The 22,971-nt window shown below is 39.8% G+C and overlaps 1 protein-coding gene and 1 long non-coding RNA gene across 4 annotated transcripts in view; one reads left to right on the top strand and one right to left on the bottom strand.

The window, feature by feature from the left end:
* Nucleotides 1-7,947, bottom strand: part of ARHGAP6 (Rho GTPase activating protein 6) — a 269,632-nt gene extending 261,685 nt beyond the window's left edge. For 2 of the 3 annotated variants that reach the window (XM_087726620.1, XM_087726618.1), the window contains exon 1: nt 7,041-7,947. In XM_087726620.1, coding sequence (XP_087582746.1) covers nt 7,041-7,586 — 546 coding nt within the window. In that variant the 5' untranslated portion in view covers nt 7,587-7,947. The remainder of the gene's footprint in view (nt 1-7,040) is intronic. The other variant, XM_087726619.1, reaches the window with a different exon arrangement.
* A 67-nt stretch (nt 7,948-8,014) lies between these two features.
* Nucleotides 8,015-8,921, top strand: LOC148043317 (uncharacterized). The gene is made up of 2 exons (XR_015698227.1): nt 8,015-8,151; nt 8,592-8,921. It is a non-coding gene; the product is annotated as an uncharacterized LOC148043317 (long non-coding RNA).
* Nucleotides 8,922-22,971: the final 14,050 nt, after the last annotated feature.

Genomic DNA, 22,971 nt, shown 5'->3' on the forward strand with positions numbered 1-22,971 from the left:
AATAATTTAATAGCCATTTTTAGTAGTTTATGCACTCTCCTCCTCCGTAGCTTTGTGTGTGTGTGTATGTGTGTGTGTGTGTATGTATGTAAATGTATATATTTACATTGACCACAATAAAGACATTTAAAAAAAATGCTCCAGGAACCAGGGAAATCCTTTCTCAAGATCACTGTATCTGCAAAAGAAAAAACAGCTGAAAATTCACATTGATATTATAAGTCCAAAAGTATGCTGGTTTTTTTTTTCAAAAGAGGCTACCTGATATAAGCAGTTCAATGTAAAAAAAAAACCAGACAGCTGGACAACTGAGCAGATTTGTTGTGAAAAATTCTTTTTTTATAAATATATTTTACAAATCATTTCTCACAAAAGAATATTCTGAAGTCCAAACAGAATGGTACAGATGCAGCTCTTTGATTTTCATATGAGGATACCTTGTTGATGGCAGTTCCAAAAACCTCTGAGCCTGCAAGTGGCGCACAAAACTGTTGACATTATTATTAAATGTCTGGAATTTAGCTTGGGCTGATGAAGATTTCCAACTGTTGCAGTCTGAGGCAGGGGTTATAATACATTTTACTTTCTATATATATATATATATATATATATATATATATATATATGTATGTATGTATGTATGTATGTATGTATGTATGTATGTATGTATGTATGTATGTATGTATCTATGTATGTATCTATGTATGTATCTATGTATCTATGTATCTATGTATGTATATATATATATATATGTTATATTTGTGCTGATAAATAAATAAAGGGAGACTAGTATAGATCTATTTCAAGCTATTTAGCTCTCATCAGCTAGCCATACCCTTGCTAGCTGATGAGAGCTAAATAGCTTGAAATAGATCTATACTAGTCCCCCTTTATTTATTTATCAGCACAAATATAACAAATGTAACAAAAAGGCAACAGTAAAAAATATTGGGTTTCTGTCTGGATGGTCTCTTGTGACGAGCCGAAGGATAGAGAATGGAAGTGTGACCTTCCTCCCATATTTGGTTGTGACTTTATATATATATATATATATATATATATATATATATATATATATATATATATATATATATATATATATATATATATATATATATATATATATATATATATATATATATATATATATATATATATATATATATATAGGAGAAGCTCAGGTATTTATGGATGTCATGGCAACTTTACATATCTTTCAGCCTCAGCGCCTCGTTACTTCATTACTAATTACATGTTACTGTTGGGAAAAAAATTTTTGTTTTTAAACAGTAACTTGAATATAGCAGAAATAATTAGCCTAGCAGGTTTATTAGTGGTTATTATTATGCATTCACACTGTAAGAAGAGTTCTGCATGCTCATTTCAATTATGTATGGAATAAATTGAATCTACAAACAGAAAACACACCTTTGAACAGAAAGAACCTGCTACTAGAACTGAAATGAAGTGAGGTGAAGCCCTACATGGTACAAGATCTGCAGAACTAGCTCTCCCTAAGGACAAGTTCAGATGAGGTGGGCATATTCCTAATCTCTTCCCTTTAACGTTGCCATCATTGGGAGCTGGAAAACAAGCTTTTACTGTGACAGCGCCTGCCCTATAAATACTGTTCCCCTGAAGTTCAACAGGCCTTTTCCGGCTAACCTTCCAAAAAGCACCAAAGACCTGGCATTTCCTTCAAGTGAGAGGATTTTATGGGGGACTTTATGTTGAATGAAAGAACACATTTTAGAACTTTTAAAAAGTTTCTATACTTTTCGGAACATTGTCACTTGAGAGAGAAATGCAAGTTGTTTCTTTTTTAAAAAAAATCCTACAAGAACCTTTTAATAAATAACATTGCCCTTCTTTCCATTTAATCTAGTTCATCATCCAAAATAAAAACAATCTCCATACTGATTCCTCCCTACTTTTTCTTTTTCCCAATTAAAAAAAAAACTACTATTGGTTTTATCTAAGAATAAAGATAGGTCTGGGATTTTCCTTTTTGCACAACAGAGAATAAGTCTTAGCCCTATGTTCATACAGAAATAATCACAGAAGCCTCCAGAGCTTAACATCAATGCCTGAACTTTCTTTCTCATTCCAGCTGAAGATTGAACTCATGGTTCAATGCCTACCTGCTTGTTTTTTCTAATCTACCCTAATGTAAAGTTAACTGTTTGGGGATGACCTTTGAATTGACTAAATAAAGGTTCTACCTAACTAAGGATTTAGATTTATCCTTATGGCCAACTGAGCTACTTTTATCCTTAGCCTAAATGCATAAGTAATTCTGCCTATGCAGAACACAACATAATTTACATATTTGTAATATTTTTATGTTCAAAATTCTTACCTATACTGAATTACCTATAACAGGCATTAGCAAATCTTCTTCTACACGGCCAGAGGCCATACTATTGCCATTTCCTTCTTGCCAGTGCTGGCTGAGAGATTTCTTACTCTGCCCATACTAAGAGAGCTGTGAAGGCATTGCCAAAAATGGCTACAGAAGGATGTGGCAAACTGTTCTCTCCTTTTCTCAGGCCAGCCAGGTGGATATATTTATTTTTGAAACTACAGAGGATTTTGGGTGGTGCACCACATAGAGCCAATAAGGTGTAGATTCACCCCTGACCTTATAATGGAGGAAGAGGAGGCGAACAAAGAGGAGAAGTCCTCAGTAGGAAGCCCTAGATGAAATAGATTTTATCCAGATACTTTACTGAAACGATACCACTGCTGTAATAGAAATGCATTATTTATGATAAATATAAGCATAGGCTCTTGGTTTTTTTTTTGTCTGCCACTAATGATAAAATTTTATGTCAAAAATATTTTTGCTCAATGGCAAATAAATGTACACATGCAGGTTCTGCAAACTTTTATTAATCAGCAACTCAATTGCAATGCTACAATGGCAACTGACAACAGAATTGCTGTCATAAAGTGTGACATAACAATGACTCACTTAGCAATGGCAATCTAGGCATTCCCGGCTGTTTTTTACCCCAAAGTCATTAAGTAGGAAGCAGAGGGAGTCCCAGACAATGGGGGTGGGGGGTGGGGGGGTGATACAGTGTAGCATGAACTCAGGGAATCTGGGGCAAGAGGATGCAGGATGCATGTGTGCAAATACAGGGAAAGGGCTCTGGAGGGACACGTGCATGTGCAAAGAGACAAAGAAAAGAGGGATTGTGGATGTGTGTAAGCAGAGGAAGAGGGGGTGGGATGCATGATTGTGTATCTGGATGTATGTGAGCAAGGGAAGCCAGAAAAGGAGTATGCTGGTGAATGCATGTGTGTGCAAATTCAGGGAGACCCAGGGGAGAATTGTGGGTACATGTGTGTGCAAGTGCAGGGAAACCAGAGTAGCATGGCATTGCTGGGTGTCTGTGTGTATGTGTGAGCACAGGGAGGCCAGGGAAAGAATGTACAGGGTACATGTTGTGAGTGCAGGGAGGCCAGGGAAACAGAGAATTACTGAATGCATGTGTATGTGCAAACATTAGCGTGTGGGGGAAAGGGGTCATAGGGTATATATGTGCAAGTGCAGGGAGGGTAGGGAAGAAGGGTGCTGGTGGGTTCATGAATATATGCAAACTCAGGAAGACTGGGGAAATTTATACCTAATCAAGTATATTAGATTCACATAGTTGGAATGAGCCATTTAGGTATGGAGTTAAAATTATTGAGTTCAGAAAATTAGGAAATCCAGTTTAAAGCCTTCCAGATACAGATCTGCTCAAACACACTCAAAACAAAAAGGAGCTTCCCACTGTCTAGGTAAATGACTCTAAGGTCAGACTATACTTATTATTTTTTTGCTAATACTCAAATGAAAATTATGTTCCTGCAGCTTAAGACCATGGTTTTGTAACTTGTACTCTGGCAGTTCAGAGAACAAATCATATCCTTCTCCCATGTGATAGGCCTTTACATACTTTACACCCATGTCACATTACTGACGCATTAAGTGTGTAACCAAGTTCTATTCCAAGGTTTCTTTCAGATTTACTATCTGACAAGAATCCATCATCCACACTCTTGCAATTAATCAGTGTTTCTTAAGCCCTTCCAGGCTCATTTTTTGTGGGGAAAGAAGGTCTATTATCTTTATTCTTTTAATAATGTTCTTTACTTTTAAATTTGTAAGATACCCAGAGTCTTGGTGGATTTCGGTGTCCTATAAATTACAAAGTGAACTTAAATCTGCATTTGTTTCTACTAATTTTTTATTCTGTATTTTCAATGCATCCTTCAGCTTCTCATGATCATACTGAATTTTGTTTTTGTGGTATTAGCTATTTTATCTTGTATGTGTCATCTCCAAATCTGGTAAGATGATCCCATCTCTTTATCCAAATTATTAATAAAAATGTCACTTATACATTGACTTATGTTGTCCTCTTTCTTTTGTCATTAGATTTGTGATTTGCTGTTAATGGCTTTTTATTTGCCATTGAACTGAATTACCAGTTGCTCTAACATCTGTAGTTATGAAAACCTTTGAAAGGCTAGTGATGTCCCACTTGAAAACCATCACGGATCCACTATTAGACCCCCTGCAATTTGCATACCAAGCAAATAGGTCGACAGATGATGCTGTTAATATGGCTCTGCAGTACATCCTACAACATCTTGAATCTCCAAAGACCTATGCAAGGATCCTCTTTGTAGGCTTTAGTTCAGCATTCAATACCATCATACCGGACATTGTTCTAACTAAACTAAATCAGCTAGTGGTAACTGAACACACTTGTAAGTGGATCACCAGCTTCCTAACAGATAGGCAAAATCACATCAGATACCTGTACAATTAGCACAGGAACCCCCATGGCTGTGTGCTCTCTCCACTTCTCTCTATGTACCAATGACTGCATCTTAAAGGATCCCTCTGTTAAAATACTTTAGTTTTCAGATGATACAACAGTGATTGGTCTCATTCGAGACAACGATGAAACAGCATACAGACGGGAGGTTGAACAACTAGCCTCATGGTATGACTGAAACGATCTGGAACTGAACACACTCAAAACTGTAGAAATGGTGGTAGACTTTAGGAGAAACCCTACCATACTACCACCTCTTACAATACTAGACAACACAGTATCAACAATACTAGGTTCTATCATACTTCAAGAACTAAAATGGACATCTAACATCAAAAACATCATCAAAAAAGCACAACAAAGAATGTTCTTTCTGCGCCAACTCAGAAAGTTCAAACTGCCCAAGGAGCTGCTGATACAGTTCTACAGAAGAATTACTGAGTCTGTTATCTGCACCTCTATAACTGTCTGGTTTGGTTCTGCAACCCAACAAGATAGACACAGACTTCAGAGGATAATCAGAACTGCAGAAAAAACAATCACTGCCAGCCTTCCATTGAGGATCTGTACACTGCATGAGTCAAAAAGAGGGCCGTGAAAATATTTACAGACCCCCTCGCATCCTGGACATAAATTGTTCCAACTCCTACCCTCAAAACGATGCTATAGAGCACTGCATACCAACTAGACACAAAAACACTTTTTCCCCGAACACCATCACTCTGCTAAACAAATAATTTCCTCACCACTATCAAACCATTCACTAAGGCTGCATTACTATTACTATTAAGTCTTCTCATTGTTCCTATCACCCATCTCCTCCCACTTATGACTGCACAATTGTAACTTGTTGCTTGTATCCTTACAATTTATATTGATATTGATTGTTTCCTGATTGCTTATTTGTACCCCATGACTATCATTAAGTATTGTATCTTATGATTCTTGATGAATGTATCTTTTCATGTCTTTTTACACTAAGAGCATATGCACCAAAGACAAATTCCTTGTGTGTCCAATCACACTTGACCAATAAATAATTCTATTCTATTTTAAACCTCCTATCCATCTTGGTCCCTTTTTCCTATTAGTTTGTTATGTTGCAGAATTTTCTTACTTATTGCTCAGAGTTAATTGGAAATAAATATTTTTTTGAAATCCAACATATATATTTGACTATATTCAGTGTGACTAGACAATAATAATCTAACTGCAATTTATGCACATTAATTGTATGCTTTGGGAGGTGAGTTTTTCTTTGAACACTTAAGTTTATGTTATCCATTATTTTTGTAAACTGTAATGAGGACAGAACATAGTCATGCCATTACATCACCAAAGAAATGCAACCTGGCAACAAGAAAGAATAACTTGATATAGGAAGAAAAACTTTCTTATACAGGCATACAAAACTTTCAGGATAAAGTTTAAACATAATTAAACAAATAAATCTGTGAGGAAGGCAGAAAGAGGGAAAATGAAGTATCCATATTTAAGGCATACATCCAGGTAAACCTGATACTGATAAAATATGTTTTTGAAGACTCTTATGATAGAGAAGGATGAACATTCCCTCACTCAACATGGGACAATAATATTCCCAGAAAGTACAGTATTTGAAGCATGTGCTTCCTTGAGCTGAATTGCAACACCCATACACTCATTCATCATGTTAACTGAGACTGCTGACTCAACAAACATCTGGCGGGTTAAAAGTTCTCCATCCTGTTCTGGATCCATTTTAGATTGCAAAGATCATTCTGCATTTGTCTAATAGTTTCAAATAGTAATATAGTTCCATATATGGTACCTTTTCTAAACCTGTTCTATAACTGAGGCAAGACTGAGGGGTCCTTAGTGTTCTCTGAGCTTGGTTGTTTTCTTGCAGACGTTTCATTACCTAAGCTAGGTAACTATCATCAATGCAGTTTGAGTAATGAAAGGTTTGCAAGAAAACAACCATGGAGTTTAGAGAGCACCAAAGACCCCTTATTTCAACTCTGAACTACAAATATTATCCTTTATTGAGACAGGTGATCAACTCCTTTTCCCAGGATAATTACCTACAGTCAGCAGTTCATAAACCAGGGCATTTTAATTTAAAGTTCTCAACACATCAGCTCCACTATGGCTCCTAACTGAAAAGTTACCCGACTGTGGTGAGAGGGTCAATGATTAATCTAAGCTTTAAAGCAACGCTCCTACCTCGGCTTTCCACACTACGTAGGAAGAGGCGGGACTGCTGGGCAGATGCTGTCCCTTCCTCTGCTGGAGCCACTTTCTGGGGGAAAAGAAGATGCTGTTGGCCCCGCTGCCCCCATAGCCGCCGCTGAGAGCCGAGGCTGAGGGTGCGCGCGCCAAGAAAGGCAGCTCCCACGCCGTGAGCCTCTTGCCTCGAGGGCCCTCATAGTCAAAGTGGAAGCTGCCCGAGGTCGACAGTGGCGTGCTGGGCACGGAGAGCGAGAAGGAGCTTTGCCCCCCGCCGGGCGGACGCAGCAGGGCGCGCGAAGAAAAGGCCGCCAAGTATTCGGCCGAAGGACCACTCGTCCCTTTGGCCCGCGCGGAGCGGGCCGAACCCTCCAGCGCCGTCCCTTCTTCCACGCCGGAGCGGCCGATCACGGCGGGGTCCAGACTGCGAGTCTGGCGAAGTCCCCGCTTGGACAAGCTCTTGGGGCAGAGCGGAGGACTGCCGGCAGCCGCCGGCGAGGAGGAGCACGAGAAGACGCTGTTGAGCAGGCTGTGCGCGGACATCCTGAGGGCAGCGGCGCAACAGCCACTCGATCTCTCCTTCCTTCGCGCCGCCGCTGCCGCCTTTTATTCCGCAAGCTGCTGCCTCGAACGCTGGCGCTGGCCGGAGGACACCGCTCGAGTTTTACTCCAGCCGTCCCGCGAACCAGCGCCTAGGTCCACTCCTCGGAGGCACCGGGCTCCCTTGCTCGGCTCTGGCAACGGCTGTACTTTCTCTTGCCGCAGGCCTTCACTCCCGCGGGACGTACGGCTCGGCTCTAGTTCGTGGGCTGGGTGGCCCCACGCGTGCCTTCCGGCATCCTCGCTTGCTATTGCTAAGCCTTATTCCGTGACCACAGCCTAATTTGGCAGGAGAAGGCGAGTCCTACCTCCTCCTCCGTGCCTTAGGCCCTCCCTCCAAGCTTGACCTTTCTGGAGTCCCCACGCTCCACCTTGGAGCGTTGTCTGCTACGACTCAGATAGACGTCCTGGGGCTGCGCAACCCTCAACAACCGCTCGCTTTTAAGATTGCGCAATGGGCTGTGGTGTATTTTGTTATCAGGTCCATATCCCGCAGCTTTTTGATTCAGTAAGTTCTTTGAATTATTTCGGATCAAGGTTTGATTCGGAGCTGAATTTCATTACCGGTCCTGTATGCTTTTATTGCCTCCCATCTTCCTGACTGTTCTGGTTTTCATTTTGGGGGGAAAACAGTATTTTTTAGGTATGGATAAACTAAATGAATAATTGTTATCTAGAGTGAAGACAGAGAAATAGGTAGCATTCAAATGCTCTTTTCCCCCAATATTAATTAATTTTTATTCATTATTTATTACCATTATTAAATCTTTAACTTGCTTCTTTTCACCAATATTTGATTTCTAAAGTTGGGGTGGCAGAGAACTTACTTAAAAAGTCAGCTTGCAAGATCTTCCATCCTTCCCAGAAATACCTGTCGAAAAGCATTTACCTACTCCTTTATTTCTGACAAATACTGTGCAGGTGCTTACAAGTTTTTGTTTGTTTCAGATGTTCCAAAGACAATTTCTTCTAGGGAGAAATAAAGAGTCTAAGAAGACAGATCTCAAACAAGGAAGCCAAGGTAATAAATTAGTATCCATCCATGCCATGATATTCTAGGATTGGACAATGATTTTTTAATGTTTTAAAAGATCATACTGGGAACTGTCTTTGTGCAAAAATAATAATAAAGTTTAACTCTAGAAATCAAATGCATATATTAAACCATTGAGAAATGGATACACTGTGCTATGCATGCTTCTTAGTACACAACTCTCCCAATGTTTGTTTCTGCAGAGCACTTCAAATAATCATTGCTAAATAAAAGATTTACCTGTTGACTTTCTGTACTCACTGGATGCAGAATTGGTATTCCTCAACAACTGGTTCAGCAGTGGATTCAGAAACAGCGTACTTTGGGAAATGGGATCTGGCTTCATTCAACAACTTCAATCTTATCGCCTTTCTTGCCCTTCCTGACCTCTACCTCAAGCCCAGCCTGGTGAAGATAATTGGGTAAAGAAAATATGTGACTTGACAGAGATCTATAGACTCTATACTTTTTACAAATCATGAGATTTAGTGAGAGGAACTCATAAGAGCCAATAAGGACAAGCTCACGTGGTCTGGTGGCTCCAGATTTTCCAGGAAGAGCTCAGCTCAATATACATAATAACTTATGGATCTCATAATATTGTAAAAATACCCAAACATGTAAATAGAATGGATGAATGTTTTAAGATCCAATTAGGCTGCTTCCTAGTAAGGCAACTTTTCATATTGGCCAAAAAAAAGGTATCTTAAAGGAATTTTAGAAATATGAATATTTTGGGGGATGTTATAATTTGTGGGCAGAAAAAGCATACAAAAATGGTCTCATACAAAGAATCTGCAAAAAACACCTAATGATAAATTAAAGAAAAAAGTGGTTGAAACAAAGAAATATTGCTAGATAGCACCTACCGGTATATCAGTGCCACTGAGAAGGGTGTACAGTATCCTTAATTATCTACTGATAAATATGATACAAATAACATGTTACCCTCTAGCTATGTGTGATTCTGATCTCTTCCAACACTACTGTCTTCTCAGAAATTCCTCATGATGGTTGGTATGATTTGGAATCCCATGTATCAGATTTGGGTGCTGGTGTTAGATTTGAACTCCATGGACATCTCAGGACCTGCATAATATGATTTTGCAGTTCCCTAAAACTAAGTTTACTGAACTATGATAATAAGGAATTTTGGTACATACTTCCAGTCCATATAAAATTTCCAACCTTAGTGTTAAAATTTCTAAGGAGATTCTCAGTCATCCAGGTCATAGTTGTCTCAAAGGTGCTTTTTTCAAATCACACCTGGATTGCTTTTTCTTTGAGGAAAAAAAAGACATTTTGCTTCTCATCCAAGAAGCTTCATCAGTTGTGAGACACAACTGATGAAGCTTCTTGGATGAGAAGCAAAACATTTTTTTTCTTCTTCCTTTGAGATTTAGTATCAAAAAGCCACACCGGAAGCAATAGAGTACAGTCTATATAGTACAAAATAATTGACACCAGTGCTATTATTTCAGCAAGTGTTAATCACCCATATTTCCTCTTTTGAATTCTCCAGCCATTCAACCCTATTTCTTGCTGAATGTTTTTCCAGTTATTTATTACTTTATAAATAACTCAAGGTGGCAAATATGCATCTTCTGCCACCTCTTTTCCCCACACCAATAACCCTGTAAGATGAGTTGAGCTGAGAAAGTATGGCTGCCCAAAGTCACTTTCATCCCTTAGAATAGGACTAAAACTCACAGTGTCCTCATTTCTAATTTCTAGTGGTGCTTCAACACTAAATTGGTGATTACCTTATTTAAACTGCAGTTGAACTTTTCCTTTGTCCTGTTTTTCAGGAAATTCCTATTGCAAATGCTGATTTTTAATTTTATACTAATGCGTCTTACCATATCCCTGATCCAGTTTCATGATATTCAGTATGTACTCTTTTTCAGTGTGTTAAATCTGGTGCTCTGCCTTCTTCCATCTCTGTTTAAATTGCCACTGAGATCTGAACTTGCCTTTTAGCCTCTGGTTTCTCAATTAATATTTATACTGATTATTATTTTGGCTTTGCATATAACTGTAGAGCCAACGTGGTGAAACTGTGAGTTTCTCACATCCTCGAGTTCCCCAATTCCAAAGGCTGGCTTTGTTTCCCCTTTATTTCATGCTAGTCTTCTGCCCTCTGGTGTTGATGCATTATATTAAAAAGCCATTCTCATTAGCCTCATCAGCAGTGAATTTGCTCTTTCTTGTGTTAAACATGATGCATTACAGTACTCCTTGTTTCTTCCATTATCTTCTATGTTGTCTGCTCAGAAAATAGACCTCGCATATAAGGACTGAATTCAGATGCTTTCTTGACACACACACCCCTCAGCTTTTCAGTTTCCAAACTAAGGTGACCAGATTTTCAGATTGGTAAAGAGGAACACCTTTGACCGGGGAGGGGGGGGGGATTGATTAAAAATTTTATACGTAGCAACAAAAAGTTTCATACAACGCAAAAATAGTATTGTAATATTTTTTTTATTTCAACATAACTACAATTGACAAATATAAATTGTAACTGTTGCCAAACATCAAAATTTTGATCGCGTGACCATGAGGATGCTGCAACGGTCGCTAAGTGTGAAAATGGTCGCTAAGTGTGAAAAATGGTCATCAGTCACTTTTTTCAATGCCATTGTAACTTTGGTCACTATACCACCTTTCTTGCCACAGTTCTTAAGTGAATAACTAGCTGGTATTTTGTAGTTTGGATAGAATATTTTTTTAAATAGTCTAAGACAATTTAAAAAAAGAATCCACACAGAATAAATTTAAGTAAAACATTTCAAACTATTCCACACAGAATAAATTGAAGTAAAACTATTTTTAAAAATTCTATGCACAATATATTCCAAAGTATTGTGCATAGAATTTTTAAAAATGGTTTCACTTCAATTTATTCTGGATAGAATCTTTTTTTAAATAGTCTAAGACAATTTAAAAAAAGAATCCACACAGAATAAAACTATTGTAAAAAATTCTATGCACAATAAATAAAATATTATTTTAAAATACATTTAAAAAAATAAAAGAAAAAAACCCAGCTCACTTACCAGCAGGCAGGCACTCCAAGTCAATTCAGAATGAAGTAGATGTTAATACAAAGAACTGAGCAAATTAAAATGGTGAAATAGTCTCAGGGAAATATTTTTCAAAGAAACTTCAGTCAATTTTTTCAATGCCATTGTAACTTTGGTCACTATACCACCTTTCTTGCCACAGTTCTTAAGTGAATAACTGCAGCTGATAAGTTAGTAACATAAGTGAATCTGGTTTCCCCATTTGACTTTGTCAAAAGGTCACAAAAGGCAATTAAAATGACCCCAGGACACTGAAACCATCATAAATACGAATCTGTTGCCAAACATCAAAATTTTGATCGCGTGACCATGAGGATGCTGCAATGGTCGCTAAGTGTGAAAATGGTCGCTAAGTGTGAAAATGGTCGCTAAGTGTGAAAAATGGTCATCAGTCACTTTTTTCAATGCTGTTGTAACTTTGGTCACTATACCACCTTTCTTGCCACAGTTCTTAAGTGAATAACTGCAGCTGGTATTTTGTATTTTGGATAGAATCTTTTTTTAAATAGTCTAAGACAAAGTATTGTGCATAGAATTTTTAAAAATGGTTTCACTTCAATTTATTTTGGATAGAATCTTTTTTTAAATAGTCTAAGACAATTTAAAAAAAGAATCCACACAGAATAAAACTATTTTAAAAAATCCTATGCACAATAAATAAAATATTATTTTAAAATACATTAAAAAAATAAAAGAAAAAACCCAGCTCACTTACCAGCAGGCAGGCACTCCAAGTCAATCCAGAATGATGTAGATGTTAATACAAAGAACTGAGCAAATTAAAATGGTGAAATTAGTCGGAAATATTTTTCAAAGAAACTTTGCCACCATTTTTTCCACACGAGCCGACCTCCAACCTCCATGCCCCTCCCCTCCGGGAAATCCAGGAAGGAACACTTGCTACTTCTCTAGCCAAGTATTTCCTGGAGCTCTATGGTACTGGGTCATTTTTTCTTATAAAAGTAAGTAAAATGCTTTAACGTTTTAATATCTTCAATGAAAGTACTGAGGCAGAGAGAGAGGGTTTAGACAGAGTGTCTTTTGTCTTGCCCCGGTTAGGATTTCTTAAGCAAATCCACTGGGCTTTCAACATGAAGCCAGAAAATCGGGAGTTTTTTAAAACGCCCTGGGACACGGGACAAATTGTTATAAATCGTGACTGTCCCACCAAAATCGGGACGTCTGGTCACCTTACACATAACCGCATCTTGAAAGCTTGCCAAACTAATTATGTTTAATATAACAAATCTTGAAAGGCTACCAAACTAATTATGCTTGTAGAGATAACCTTGGAGAAACTATGTGATATCAGTTAGAAAATTATCATTTAAGGCAGTGGTGAAATTCAAATTATTTTTACTACTGGTTCTGTGGGAGTGGCTTGGTGGGCATGGCAGGTAAAGGATATTGCAAAATCTCCATTCCCACCCCACTCTGGGGCCAGGCAGAGGTGGTATTTGCCAGTTCTCCATCCAGAACCTGTCAGAACCGGCTGAATTTTACCCCTGATTTAAGGTTAACATAAGAAGACATTAGAAAGAAACTTAAACTAGTCCCACCTTAGCTCTTTTATATATAAGAGGGGAAGGAATGAAGGAGGAAGAACATTGTTGGACTTAAAGAGTCTGTTACCCCACTCTCCCATCCTGGCTGGGGGAGCCTGGGAGTTGAAGTCCACGCATCTTAAAGTTGCCAAAGTTGAGAAAGACTCCCATAGCCTATATCAATAAAGTAGAGTTCCAGTCATTCTTGTTAAATCATGTGCTTTTTTCCTCCACTGGATTCAAAACTGTTTAGTCAAAGATTTCTTCTGTTAAGCATTCTGTCACAACATAAAAGCTTTTAGAGACTCCCCTAATGATCCTCCATTTTCGGGGGGGGGGACGACTTTGAAATGCCACCTGCCCAATGCTATTATTTGCATGTTTAAAAGATTGAAAGTTGTCACTGGAGGAAAGTCAACATTGATACTATGGCTAAGACATTAAAGGAATGGTCCCTCATTTGTGTATACATTCCAGTCTAATGTTCTTCCCTCTTCCAATGTCATAGCCTCCTAACAGAACCACTGCATTGAATCTATATGTTCTTTTGGGCCACCCTGTGGAAAGCAGTATTTCACCACCAACAATCAGCCAATTAGTTTTGACTGATGATTAATGTCCCTCTATCTATAGTTAAGCAAAATGTTAATATCTGTATGCACCAACATCCTTGTCTTTACTACTAAATCCAGTCTAGGGCTCAGCAAAGCCAGTGACTGTTCATGCAGGTCCACCAGCAGAAATCGTATCTCCAACCAAATTTAGGCTTCTTGATTATTACCTTCCCACTCCTTTACCTGCATCTATAGGCAAACGACTATCCCAGGTGGTATAGAAGGACTGCCTGTTCAGAGTCGATAGCAAACCAAAGCCACATCTCAAAACATGGCCATCACAATGTTTTATCTCTCTACCTCTTATCAAACAGCTCAGCTTGATGATGATCCCTGTGTTAACATTTAAATTTTACTTCAAAGGCAATAGAAGTGGCAGAAGTATAGGAACCTATAAAAGCCCCTTTCCATTATCTTTAAACAAACACATACTGTATGAAGAAACCAAGGTAATAAATAAATAAATAAATAAATGCATATTTGAATATTCAAAAGACATCATATAAGGAGCAAAATGCTTTAGATGGGCAAAAATATATAGTTTAATCACATATGGAAAAACATACAGCAATGAGAAATAAACACATTGTGCTATGCACATTTGTAACTATTGTAACCAACTCTGCTGGTGTTTGCACCAATGGGATAAATCCAAAATTGTTGAATAAACTTTTCTGTTTATCTGTTGTCCTCTAGTCATTGCCTATAGAATTGTTATTCTACATACTGTGCCTCTGAAAAACAATTCTTGAGCCTAGCCTTAGTAAGCTATATTTTTTTAAAAAAATATGATCCATTTGGAACATCTACTTATTTAATGTAAAAAATAAAATTGCTTGAATTCCTTAACTGAGCAGTGCATGTGATTTGTTTTATAAGGGAAAATCTATTTACTCTGGCTATATAACCAAATATTATTTCAAGATATGGTTAGGTATATTCATAGCAACATATGAGCCAAATCAACTCCCTTAGCACATTTTCTTCCTATTTTGGGCTACATATATAAATAATGAAGCAAGCATTCTTCTGCTTAGGCTGTGTTAATACTTTTGTTTCCTTGCTTAAAACCTCTGTATTCTGAAATTAAGAGCAATTCCTATCTAAGCCTTGAATGAATATAGATCCATATCAAATGGAAAAGGATGAGCCACACATCCATAATAAAGATTTATATGTGCTCTAAATAGTTTTTTCTCTTGAACTCTGAAATGTTTCTCACTGCAGAGAAAACATGTTTTTTTATTTGTACACGTATCCCCAGCGCAGATAGGTACTTCCAATTTAGTACCATATAGACAAATTACAGACCTCTCCAAACATCCTCAGATAGCAGAGTTTGTCTAAGCCATCTGAGAATGATGGAGATGGTAGTCCTAATTTAGAGGATTCCCAAAATGAAAACCATTATGGTTTTCTTTACTATGGCTAAGACATTAAAGGAATGGTCCCTCATTTGTGTATACATTCCAGTCTAATATTCTTACCTGTTCTAATGTCAGGCATAGCCTCCTAACAGAAGCCCTGGATTGAATCTGTATGTTCTTTTGGGCGACCCTATGGAAAGCAGTATTTTACCACTGTACAAGATTTTGGTTTAGCAGCTACAAGTTGTAGTATGTCTCCCCACACACTGCGATTAAGTCATAGGAAGACAAAAGGATGTGGTGGTGTGTGCATTTGTGTGTCAGCGAGGGCGAGACTCTTTCTCTGATTTTCATCTTACTGCATCAGCAAAAATAAAAATGATAAGGGACTGAATCTCAGAGCTGTCCTGGAATGTGTGTGTGTGTGTGTGTGTGTACAATATATATATACGCACACAAATATATTGAATGTAATTGTGTGTATGTGCCAGGGGTGGGTTCCTACCAGTTCTAACCTCTTCTATAGAAGAGGTTCCACAAATCTACCATGCCATTTAAAACTGGTTCCAGCTCCCTCCCCCTGCCTGTCCGCACCGTGTTTGCCCCACCCACCACTCACTGATTGGCTGGCTCACCAATCGCCCCGCCCACCTCTAAGAGCCCTATCTAAACCTTAAAGTCTTAAAGCTGTCAAGTTTGAACATCCCTGGGGTTTTTTTCTAAATGATTACGGGTGCAAGGGTCTTGTAACCTGACAGCTTTAAGACTTGAACATTTCAGTGCCAGAGTTCCTGAGCCAACAAGACTGGAGGAGGAATTCTGGGAGTTGAAGTCCACAAGTCTTAAAGCTGTCAAGTTTGAATACCTCTGGGTTTTTTTTTCTAAAGGGTTAGGGGTGCAAGGGTCTTGTAACTTGACAGCTTTAAAACTTGCATGCTTCAAATACCAGAGTTTCTGAGCCAACATTTTGGTTGCTAAGCAAGAGCATTATTAAGTAAGTTTCACCACATTTTACAAGTTGGCCATACCCACCCAGTCACATGACTGCCAAGCCACTCCCACTCAGTCACATGGCTGGCAAGCCACTCCCACAAAACAGGCCACACCTACAGAAGAGGTTCTAAAAAATTTTGAAACCCACCACTGGTATGTGTGTATAAAACAAGATACAGATTATTATGCACATTCTTTTAAACAAGTATGCTTAATTAGGCTTTGCTTGGAGAGAAAGAAATCCTCCTAATATCGTGCTAAAAATAGCTCCTCTTGTCCACTATTTGTTCCAGAAATGCACTTCATAACAGTATTTTTATGAAAAACAGATATGATGGTCTTTGAAAGACACTTATCAAAAGTTTTAGTAGGAAACCAGCTCAAAACCATGGAGAATGAAAAGAGCAACCAAGACAAAATACTTGAAAGATTGTAAATATATTGAATGTAAATGCAATGATTCCTTTCAGATTTCATTCTGAAGATATACAAACATCAGAGTGATGACTGGAAAACACTGATACCAACAAAAGAACAAAAGAACAGAAAAGGGGAGATTCCCCAAATGTTGGCAAATCTTGAAAGAAGACCTGCTGGATGCTTATTTTCTGGAGGGAAAGTAACAATTCTTAGGAGAGGAACTCTCGTGTAGACTGTTTACATGTATTTCTCCCTCCCTCCCTCCCTCCCTCAGCAATGTCTAATTCCTTGGACAGTCTTGTGAAGAAATGCAAAACAATGATAGGTATTTTTTCAGCTTTTTACAGAAATACAGAGTACTGAGGAAATTTTTAAGAATAGCTTTAAGTGTCAACAAGTTCAATAGTTTGCCTGGTAGAGAAATGCTGCTATATTGTAGTGGTGAAAGAAAATTACATACAGCAGCAATGATGTTGCAATCATGCAATGCTACCCAAGCCTAGAAACTGCATGTCACACTGTTGTCATTATGTTTTGATAGTATAGTAGGAAGCATTCTAGATGTGATAGTGAAACCTGACCTGGGGCAAGCAGAACTGTTTGGACATCTAAACTGTGGCACTAACATGGGCTGTGTGGTGGATGGATGAGTGGCAGGGGTGTAGGAGAAGGAGAGAGTTGCAGTTATCTATCCGAATTTGGATAATAGACTTACCAGGGATATTAGGGTTCACAGAAGACATATAGCCATAAACTAACCAAATAGTTGAGGCTGTATAAAACACTAACACCTTTTCTCCAAAGCCCAACCTCATAATTAAAAATAACCAAGCTTTATTTGTATGAATGTAGTCACTGAGTCTATTAGCAAGTTGATTAAGTGTGTTGTGTTAATATGGTCTATATACAGTATGTCTCAAGGAGTGTTTGTAGCTTCTATTGGCTGAGAGAAACAGGGATTTTGTTGATGTATAGATTAGGGGTGGGTTCCTATACCAGTTGGTAGTGGTTCGCTGCACATGCACCAGCCGCATGTTGCTGGTGCATGCACAGTTGACTAAATATTGTTATGCACATGCGCAGAAACATGCTGGCAATGTCATAAGAGATCGGGGAACCGGTTTGTGGGCATGGCCAGCCTGGGTCGCTGCTGGTTCTGCGACCCAGGCCACAATTCCACTATCAGTTTGGCCAAACCAGGCCGAACTGGAAGCAACCCACCTCTGGTGTACATAGAGACAGCTTTGGATTCTTTTAGAGAATTTAATGATACTGTAGTTGCATACAAGAATTTAATCTCTGCTGAAGTTATCTACTGAAGTTGAACATAGATATGACAAACATGTTTCAGGATATCATGTATTAAATGTATTTCAGCATATTTATATAGTGGCTTACCCAAAAAATCTGAGTAGCAACAGGATGAATTATAAATAATTTAAACAAAAGTATTGATATTCCACAGAAACTTTATTGGCTGCAAAATCATTCTCTGCTGTATTTTAAAGTTTCTGTGAGTTGTGAAAGAGCAATGAGAGTATATTGGCAATTTTCCAGCAAGCCATTTCCAAGTACCACGATAACATGTTATAATGGGGGAAATGGGTTATAAAAGTGTACTATATAGAGGCAGGCTTTAGAAACAGGATACTGAAGCTGTTGAGAGGGAGGAAAGAGAAGAAAGTTATAGGACCCGGGAGCCTGGGGTGGAGGGATAAGGATGAGTTCATAGCCCTGCAAAACTTGTTGATTATTTATTTGCTCTGGGCAAATAAATGGATCTTTCTAATGGCTCTTTCTTGATGGATCTTTCTTGATGGAAAAAAATCCTTACCGCCCACCAGTTTTTGCGCAAGTGCGGAACATGAGCATGTTTCTTTTTTTCAGACATGGGTTCTAAATTTGTTTCACAATTTAACAACTATTTTTACTCTTACATTTTGATCTGTACTCCACACAGTGCTTTTTTCCCTCCTCTTTTCCCTTTTATTACAAACACCAAAAACAATGCTGTATTAGGTGCCTTTCTTTTCCTGCCTTCTTCTTCTTTACCTTTCTTATAGTATTTCACTATATCAAGGATCTCTTTTCCCCTTTTTTATTTTCTCCTTCTTCTTCCTTTGCTTCTTTCTTTTATTTTATAAGATAACAAAACTTAATTTATGAGCCAGACTAAACACTGCTTACTCTCCTCCTTTATTTTATCCCCTTTTCTCTATTTTTCTTACTTTTGTTAATTTTTTTATCTTTTCCTTTTTATCTGCCACTTACCTCCCAACGACCAACAAGATCGCACAGGTTGGACCTCCTCCGGGTGCCGTCGACCGGACAATGCCGGCTGGCAGCCCCCCGGGGGAGGGCCTTCTCTGTAGCTGCGCCGGCCCTGTGGAATGATCTACCCGTAGAGATCCGGACCCTTACCACTCTCCCGACCTTTCATAAAGCCACCAAGACCTGGCTGTTCGGCAGGCCTGGGGCTGTTGATCAACATCCAGCCCTACTTAGACGGAATGCATGATGTGGAATTTTAATAATTGTATCTTCTTAGCTTTAATTTTTAAATGTTTCTTTTTACCTTGCCTGTAAGCCGCCCAGAGTCCCAAGGGAGTGGGCGGCATACAAATCTTATTAAACTAAACTAAACTAAACTAAACTAAACTACTTTTTTTACCTTCCTTAGGGCAATGTACAAAAATAAGGCTGAGCTAGTTAGCCCACTTATTATTATTAGCCAACAACAATTCTCTCCTGCCTAAAACTTTTCTTTCTCCTATTTTGCAACTGCTCTGCTCTGCTTCTGCCTGCCCCTGCTATCAGTTTCCACTCCTCCCCTTCCTCTTCCCACGTGTTTGCTTGTTTGCGTGCATGCGCTCTCCTGCCTATAACTTTTCTTTCTCCTATTTTGCAACTGCTCTGCTCTGCTTCTGCCTGTCCCTGCTATCAGTTTCCACTCCTCCCCTTCCTCTTCCCATGTGTTTGCTTGTTTGCGTGCACGCGCACGTTGGTTTATTGATGTGTGTGCTCGCGCCTGCCCACTCGCTCAAAAGGAGGTTTTAACCTCCGAAGTCCCTACCGCCCACCTGGAATCCCGAAACGCCCACTAGTGGGCGGTAGGAACCAGGTTGACAACCCATGATTTAAAGGAAAATATCAAAATTGCTAATCAGAACAGAACAAATATTAGAGTCAATTCTTCAAAACTATTCATCATGAAACCAAACCAATAGATCAGAACGTTCCAGATCCATTTTTTGTTCTTTTGATGCAAGAAACAACTAGGCTGATGTACTTACAGCTTGCTAATTCATTGCAAGAAATACGCTGATGATCCACCAAATCAGAAGCTGTTCTGAATTATATGTATGTAGCATCTCCCTGATAAACCCCAGTATCGGCTACAACTTAAGGCTGAAGGTTAGGAGGGAAGAAAAATATTGTCAAGGAAGATTGGGTAGACAAAATATATAAAGGTATAAATATATTTGGCTGTCACTTGTGCAAACTCACCTTTCACTGAAGTTCACTAAGGGATCTCATTACATGTCCATATATCTCCCCTCAGTTGGTTCTTGGATCGATGTCAGCTTCTGCTTTGCTATCGCTTCAGCTGCCATGAAACGGGGAGGGAGGGCATGGTATTTGGGAGGGGTTACTCATTGTGCTGGTGGAAGTTTCTGGAGTCTACCGATTGATTGGACTACGCATGCGTGGGTGGTTCCCGCCAGGTCTAACGGCACCGACATTCCATCTTCGTGATGCCTTTTGAAGTTATCTTGCACCTGACATTTGGAAGACTTATCATTGGACTGGGACTGTGATGCCAAGGGGTGGGGAATGGGTTATTCTATATATCAACTGTTTTCACGCCTAATTAACCAGACTTCGCTATGCATTGCCTTTAACCATTTTTAATTAGTAAAAGTACATTTGATTTCTACGCATGGAGTCTCATGGTCATTCTTCCCTAATTAACTAATGGAGAGGAGCTGACAGGTAGCAAAGTCTCAAAACACCTTTCCAGGAGACTATAATCTACCGTGGAAGGTGCAAAACGTCAAGGAGACAGAACAGAGGAAAAAAAATATGTCTTCGCCAGCTAGCAATGGAGAAAAGGACAAAGAAACCACTGATATCTTGTTTCCTGAAGAATTGGCTCAGCTGGAGATATCGAGCCCTCCTAGTCCCCCCCGTTGGTCTATGTCGGTGGGACAAAGAGAGGAGGGGGCAAACTGGGATGCGGCCGTTACCAGAAGAAGACACCAGGAAAGGCCGTTCGAGGCGGGAGCCGAACGAAGACCCCAGGAAAGAGATCAACCTGATTACTTGGAATGGAGGTACTCTGGGCAAAGATTTGGGGAAGGTGAAGAGGCCAAGAGGGGATGGGAGCAAGAAAACCCACAAGGAGCTTCACCCCCCCCCCCTGCCAGGGGTGCTGCCAGGCCAGGGGCCCCCCTCCCCAGAAGTCGCAGAATGGCTAAAGTTCCCCCATTACCTGTGAAATATGATGGAAACCCTAAGAAGCTGGGGTCTTTCATCATGCAGGTTTATAATTACATGGAAATCTATGGGCCCGATTTTGAATCAGATACCTTGAGAATACGCATGGTTTTACTTGCATTAGACGGAGAAGCCTCTGACTCATTTTGAGTCAGACCACTCATTTTGGGCCTCCCGTGGCTTCGAAAATGGAACCCTCGCATAAATTGGAGGGAGGGTTGGTTACGGATTCGCACGGCCACACCTCCGGAAGGGGAGGGACCTTCTTCAGACCCTGTTGGCTGCAGTTCTGATTTGGCTGCTAGAGGGCAGGAGCGGATAGAAGGAGAGGAAAAAATTCCGAAAGTATATTGGGACCTGAGGGGAGTTTTTAGTGAGAAATCTTCCGACAAACTTCCGCCCCACAGGCCTACTGATTGTTCAATCGACATTTTGCCCGGGGTTGCCAAAACCCCAGATTTATTCCATGTCTCCTAGAGAAATGGAAGAGATGAGAAAATTCATTGATAAGAATTTGGAGCGGGGTTTCATTGAACTTGCCCGCCCTAAAGTCGCTGCTCCTGTGCTCTTCCATGAGAAGAAAGATGGTTCTCTGAGATTATGTGTTAATTTTAAAAACCTTAACGCCATCTCGACCCAAAACTTATACCCATTGCCTTTGATGAAGGACATGTTGGCCCAATTGGGGAAAGGCCGCATCTTCACTAAACTGGATCTCAGGGAGGCGTACTACAGGGTCCGTATAAAGGAAGGGGATGAATGGAAAACTGCTTTCAACTGCCCTCTTGGTTGCTTCCAATTCCGGGTCATGCCTTTTGGCCTGCAGGGGGCGCCTGCTGTTTTCATGCAATTAATAAATGAAATCTTGCATGACCACCTTTACAAAGGCGTTATCATATATCTGGATGATATCCTTATCTATTCTCACAATTATGACGACCACGTCGCTCTGGTGCGCACTGTTTTGAAGAAACTCAGGGCCGCTGAACTTTATGCCAAATTGTCTAAGTGTGAGTTTCACCAGGCTAAGATTGACTACCTCGGTTATCGCATCTCTCTCGCTGGCATTGAGATGGACCCTGGAAAAGTGAAAGCGGTCACTGAGTGGGAAGCACCCCGAACACGAAGGCAGTTGCAAAAAATTTTGGGTTTTGCTAACTTCTACCGTCAGTTCATTCCTTCTTTTGCCAAAATTGCACTTCCTATCACAAATTTGTTGAAGTCCAAGGGTGGGCCTAGACCTAAGCCTAGCAAACCACTGGATTGGACCATGGAATGCCAAGCTGCTTTCGAAAGACTAAAACGCCTGTTCGCTGCGGAGCCTGTCCTCAAACATCCCGACATGGACAGGCCTTTCGTCGTCCAAGCTGATGCCAGTGATGTCGCCGTGGGGGCCGTCTTGCTACAAGCCAACGACCACGGTGACTTACAACCATGCGCCTACACCTCTCGCAAGCTCACGGACACTGAGAGACGTTGGGCCGTTTGGGAGAAGGAGGCGTTTGCGGTACGATGGGCCCTAACCACATGGCGCCATTTTCTGGAGGGCGCTAAGCACCCTTTTGAGGTGTGGACTGACCACAAGAATTTGGAAGCGTTGAGGACCCCGCGCCATCTATCCCCTAAACAAATGCGGTGGGCCCAACATTTCAACCGTTTCAATTTCACGCTCAAGTACATCCCTGGAGGGAAAAATTTCATGGCTGACGCTTTGTCCAGACTTCCTCAATACAACTGCTCCAAACTGAGTGTTGTTCAACCTGTCGTTCCCACT

This window comes from Thamnophis sirtalis, unplaced genomic scaffold, assembly GCF_051295495.1.
Source record: "Thamnophis sirtalis isolate CommonGarterSnake01/CBP01778 unplaced genomic scaffold, rThaSir2_p1.2 scaffold_12, whole genome shotgun sequence".
In the NCBI taxonomy this organism is placed as follows: domain Eukaryota; kingdom Metazoa; phylum Chordata; class Lepidosauria; order Squamata; family Natricidae; genus Thamnophis; species Thamnophis sirtalis.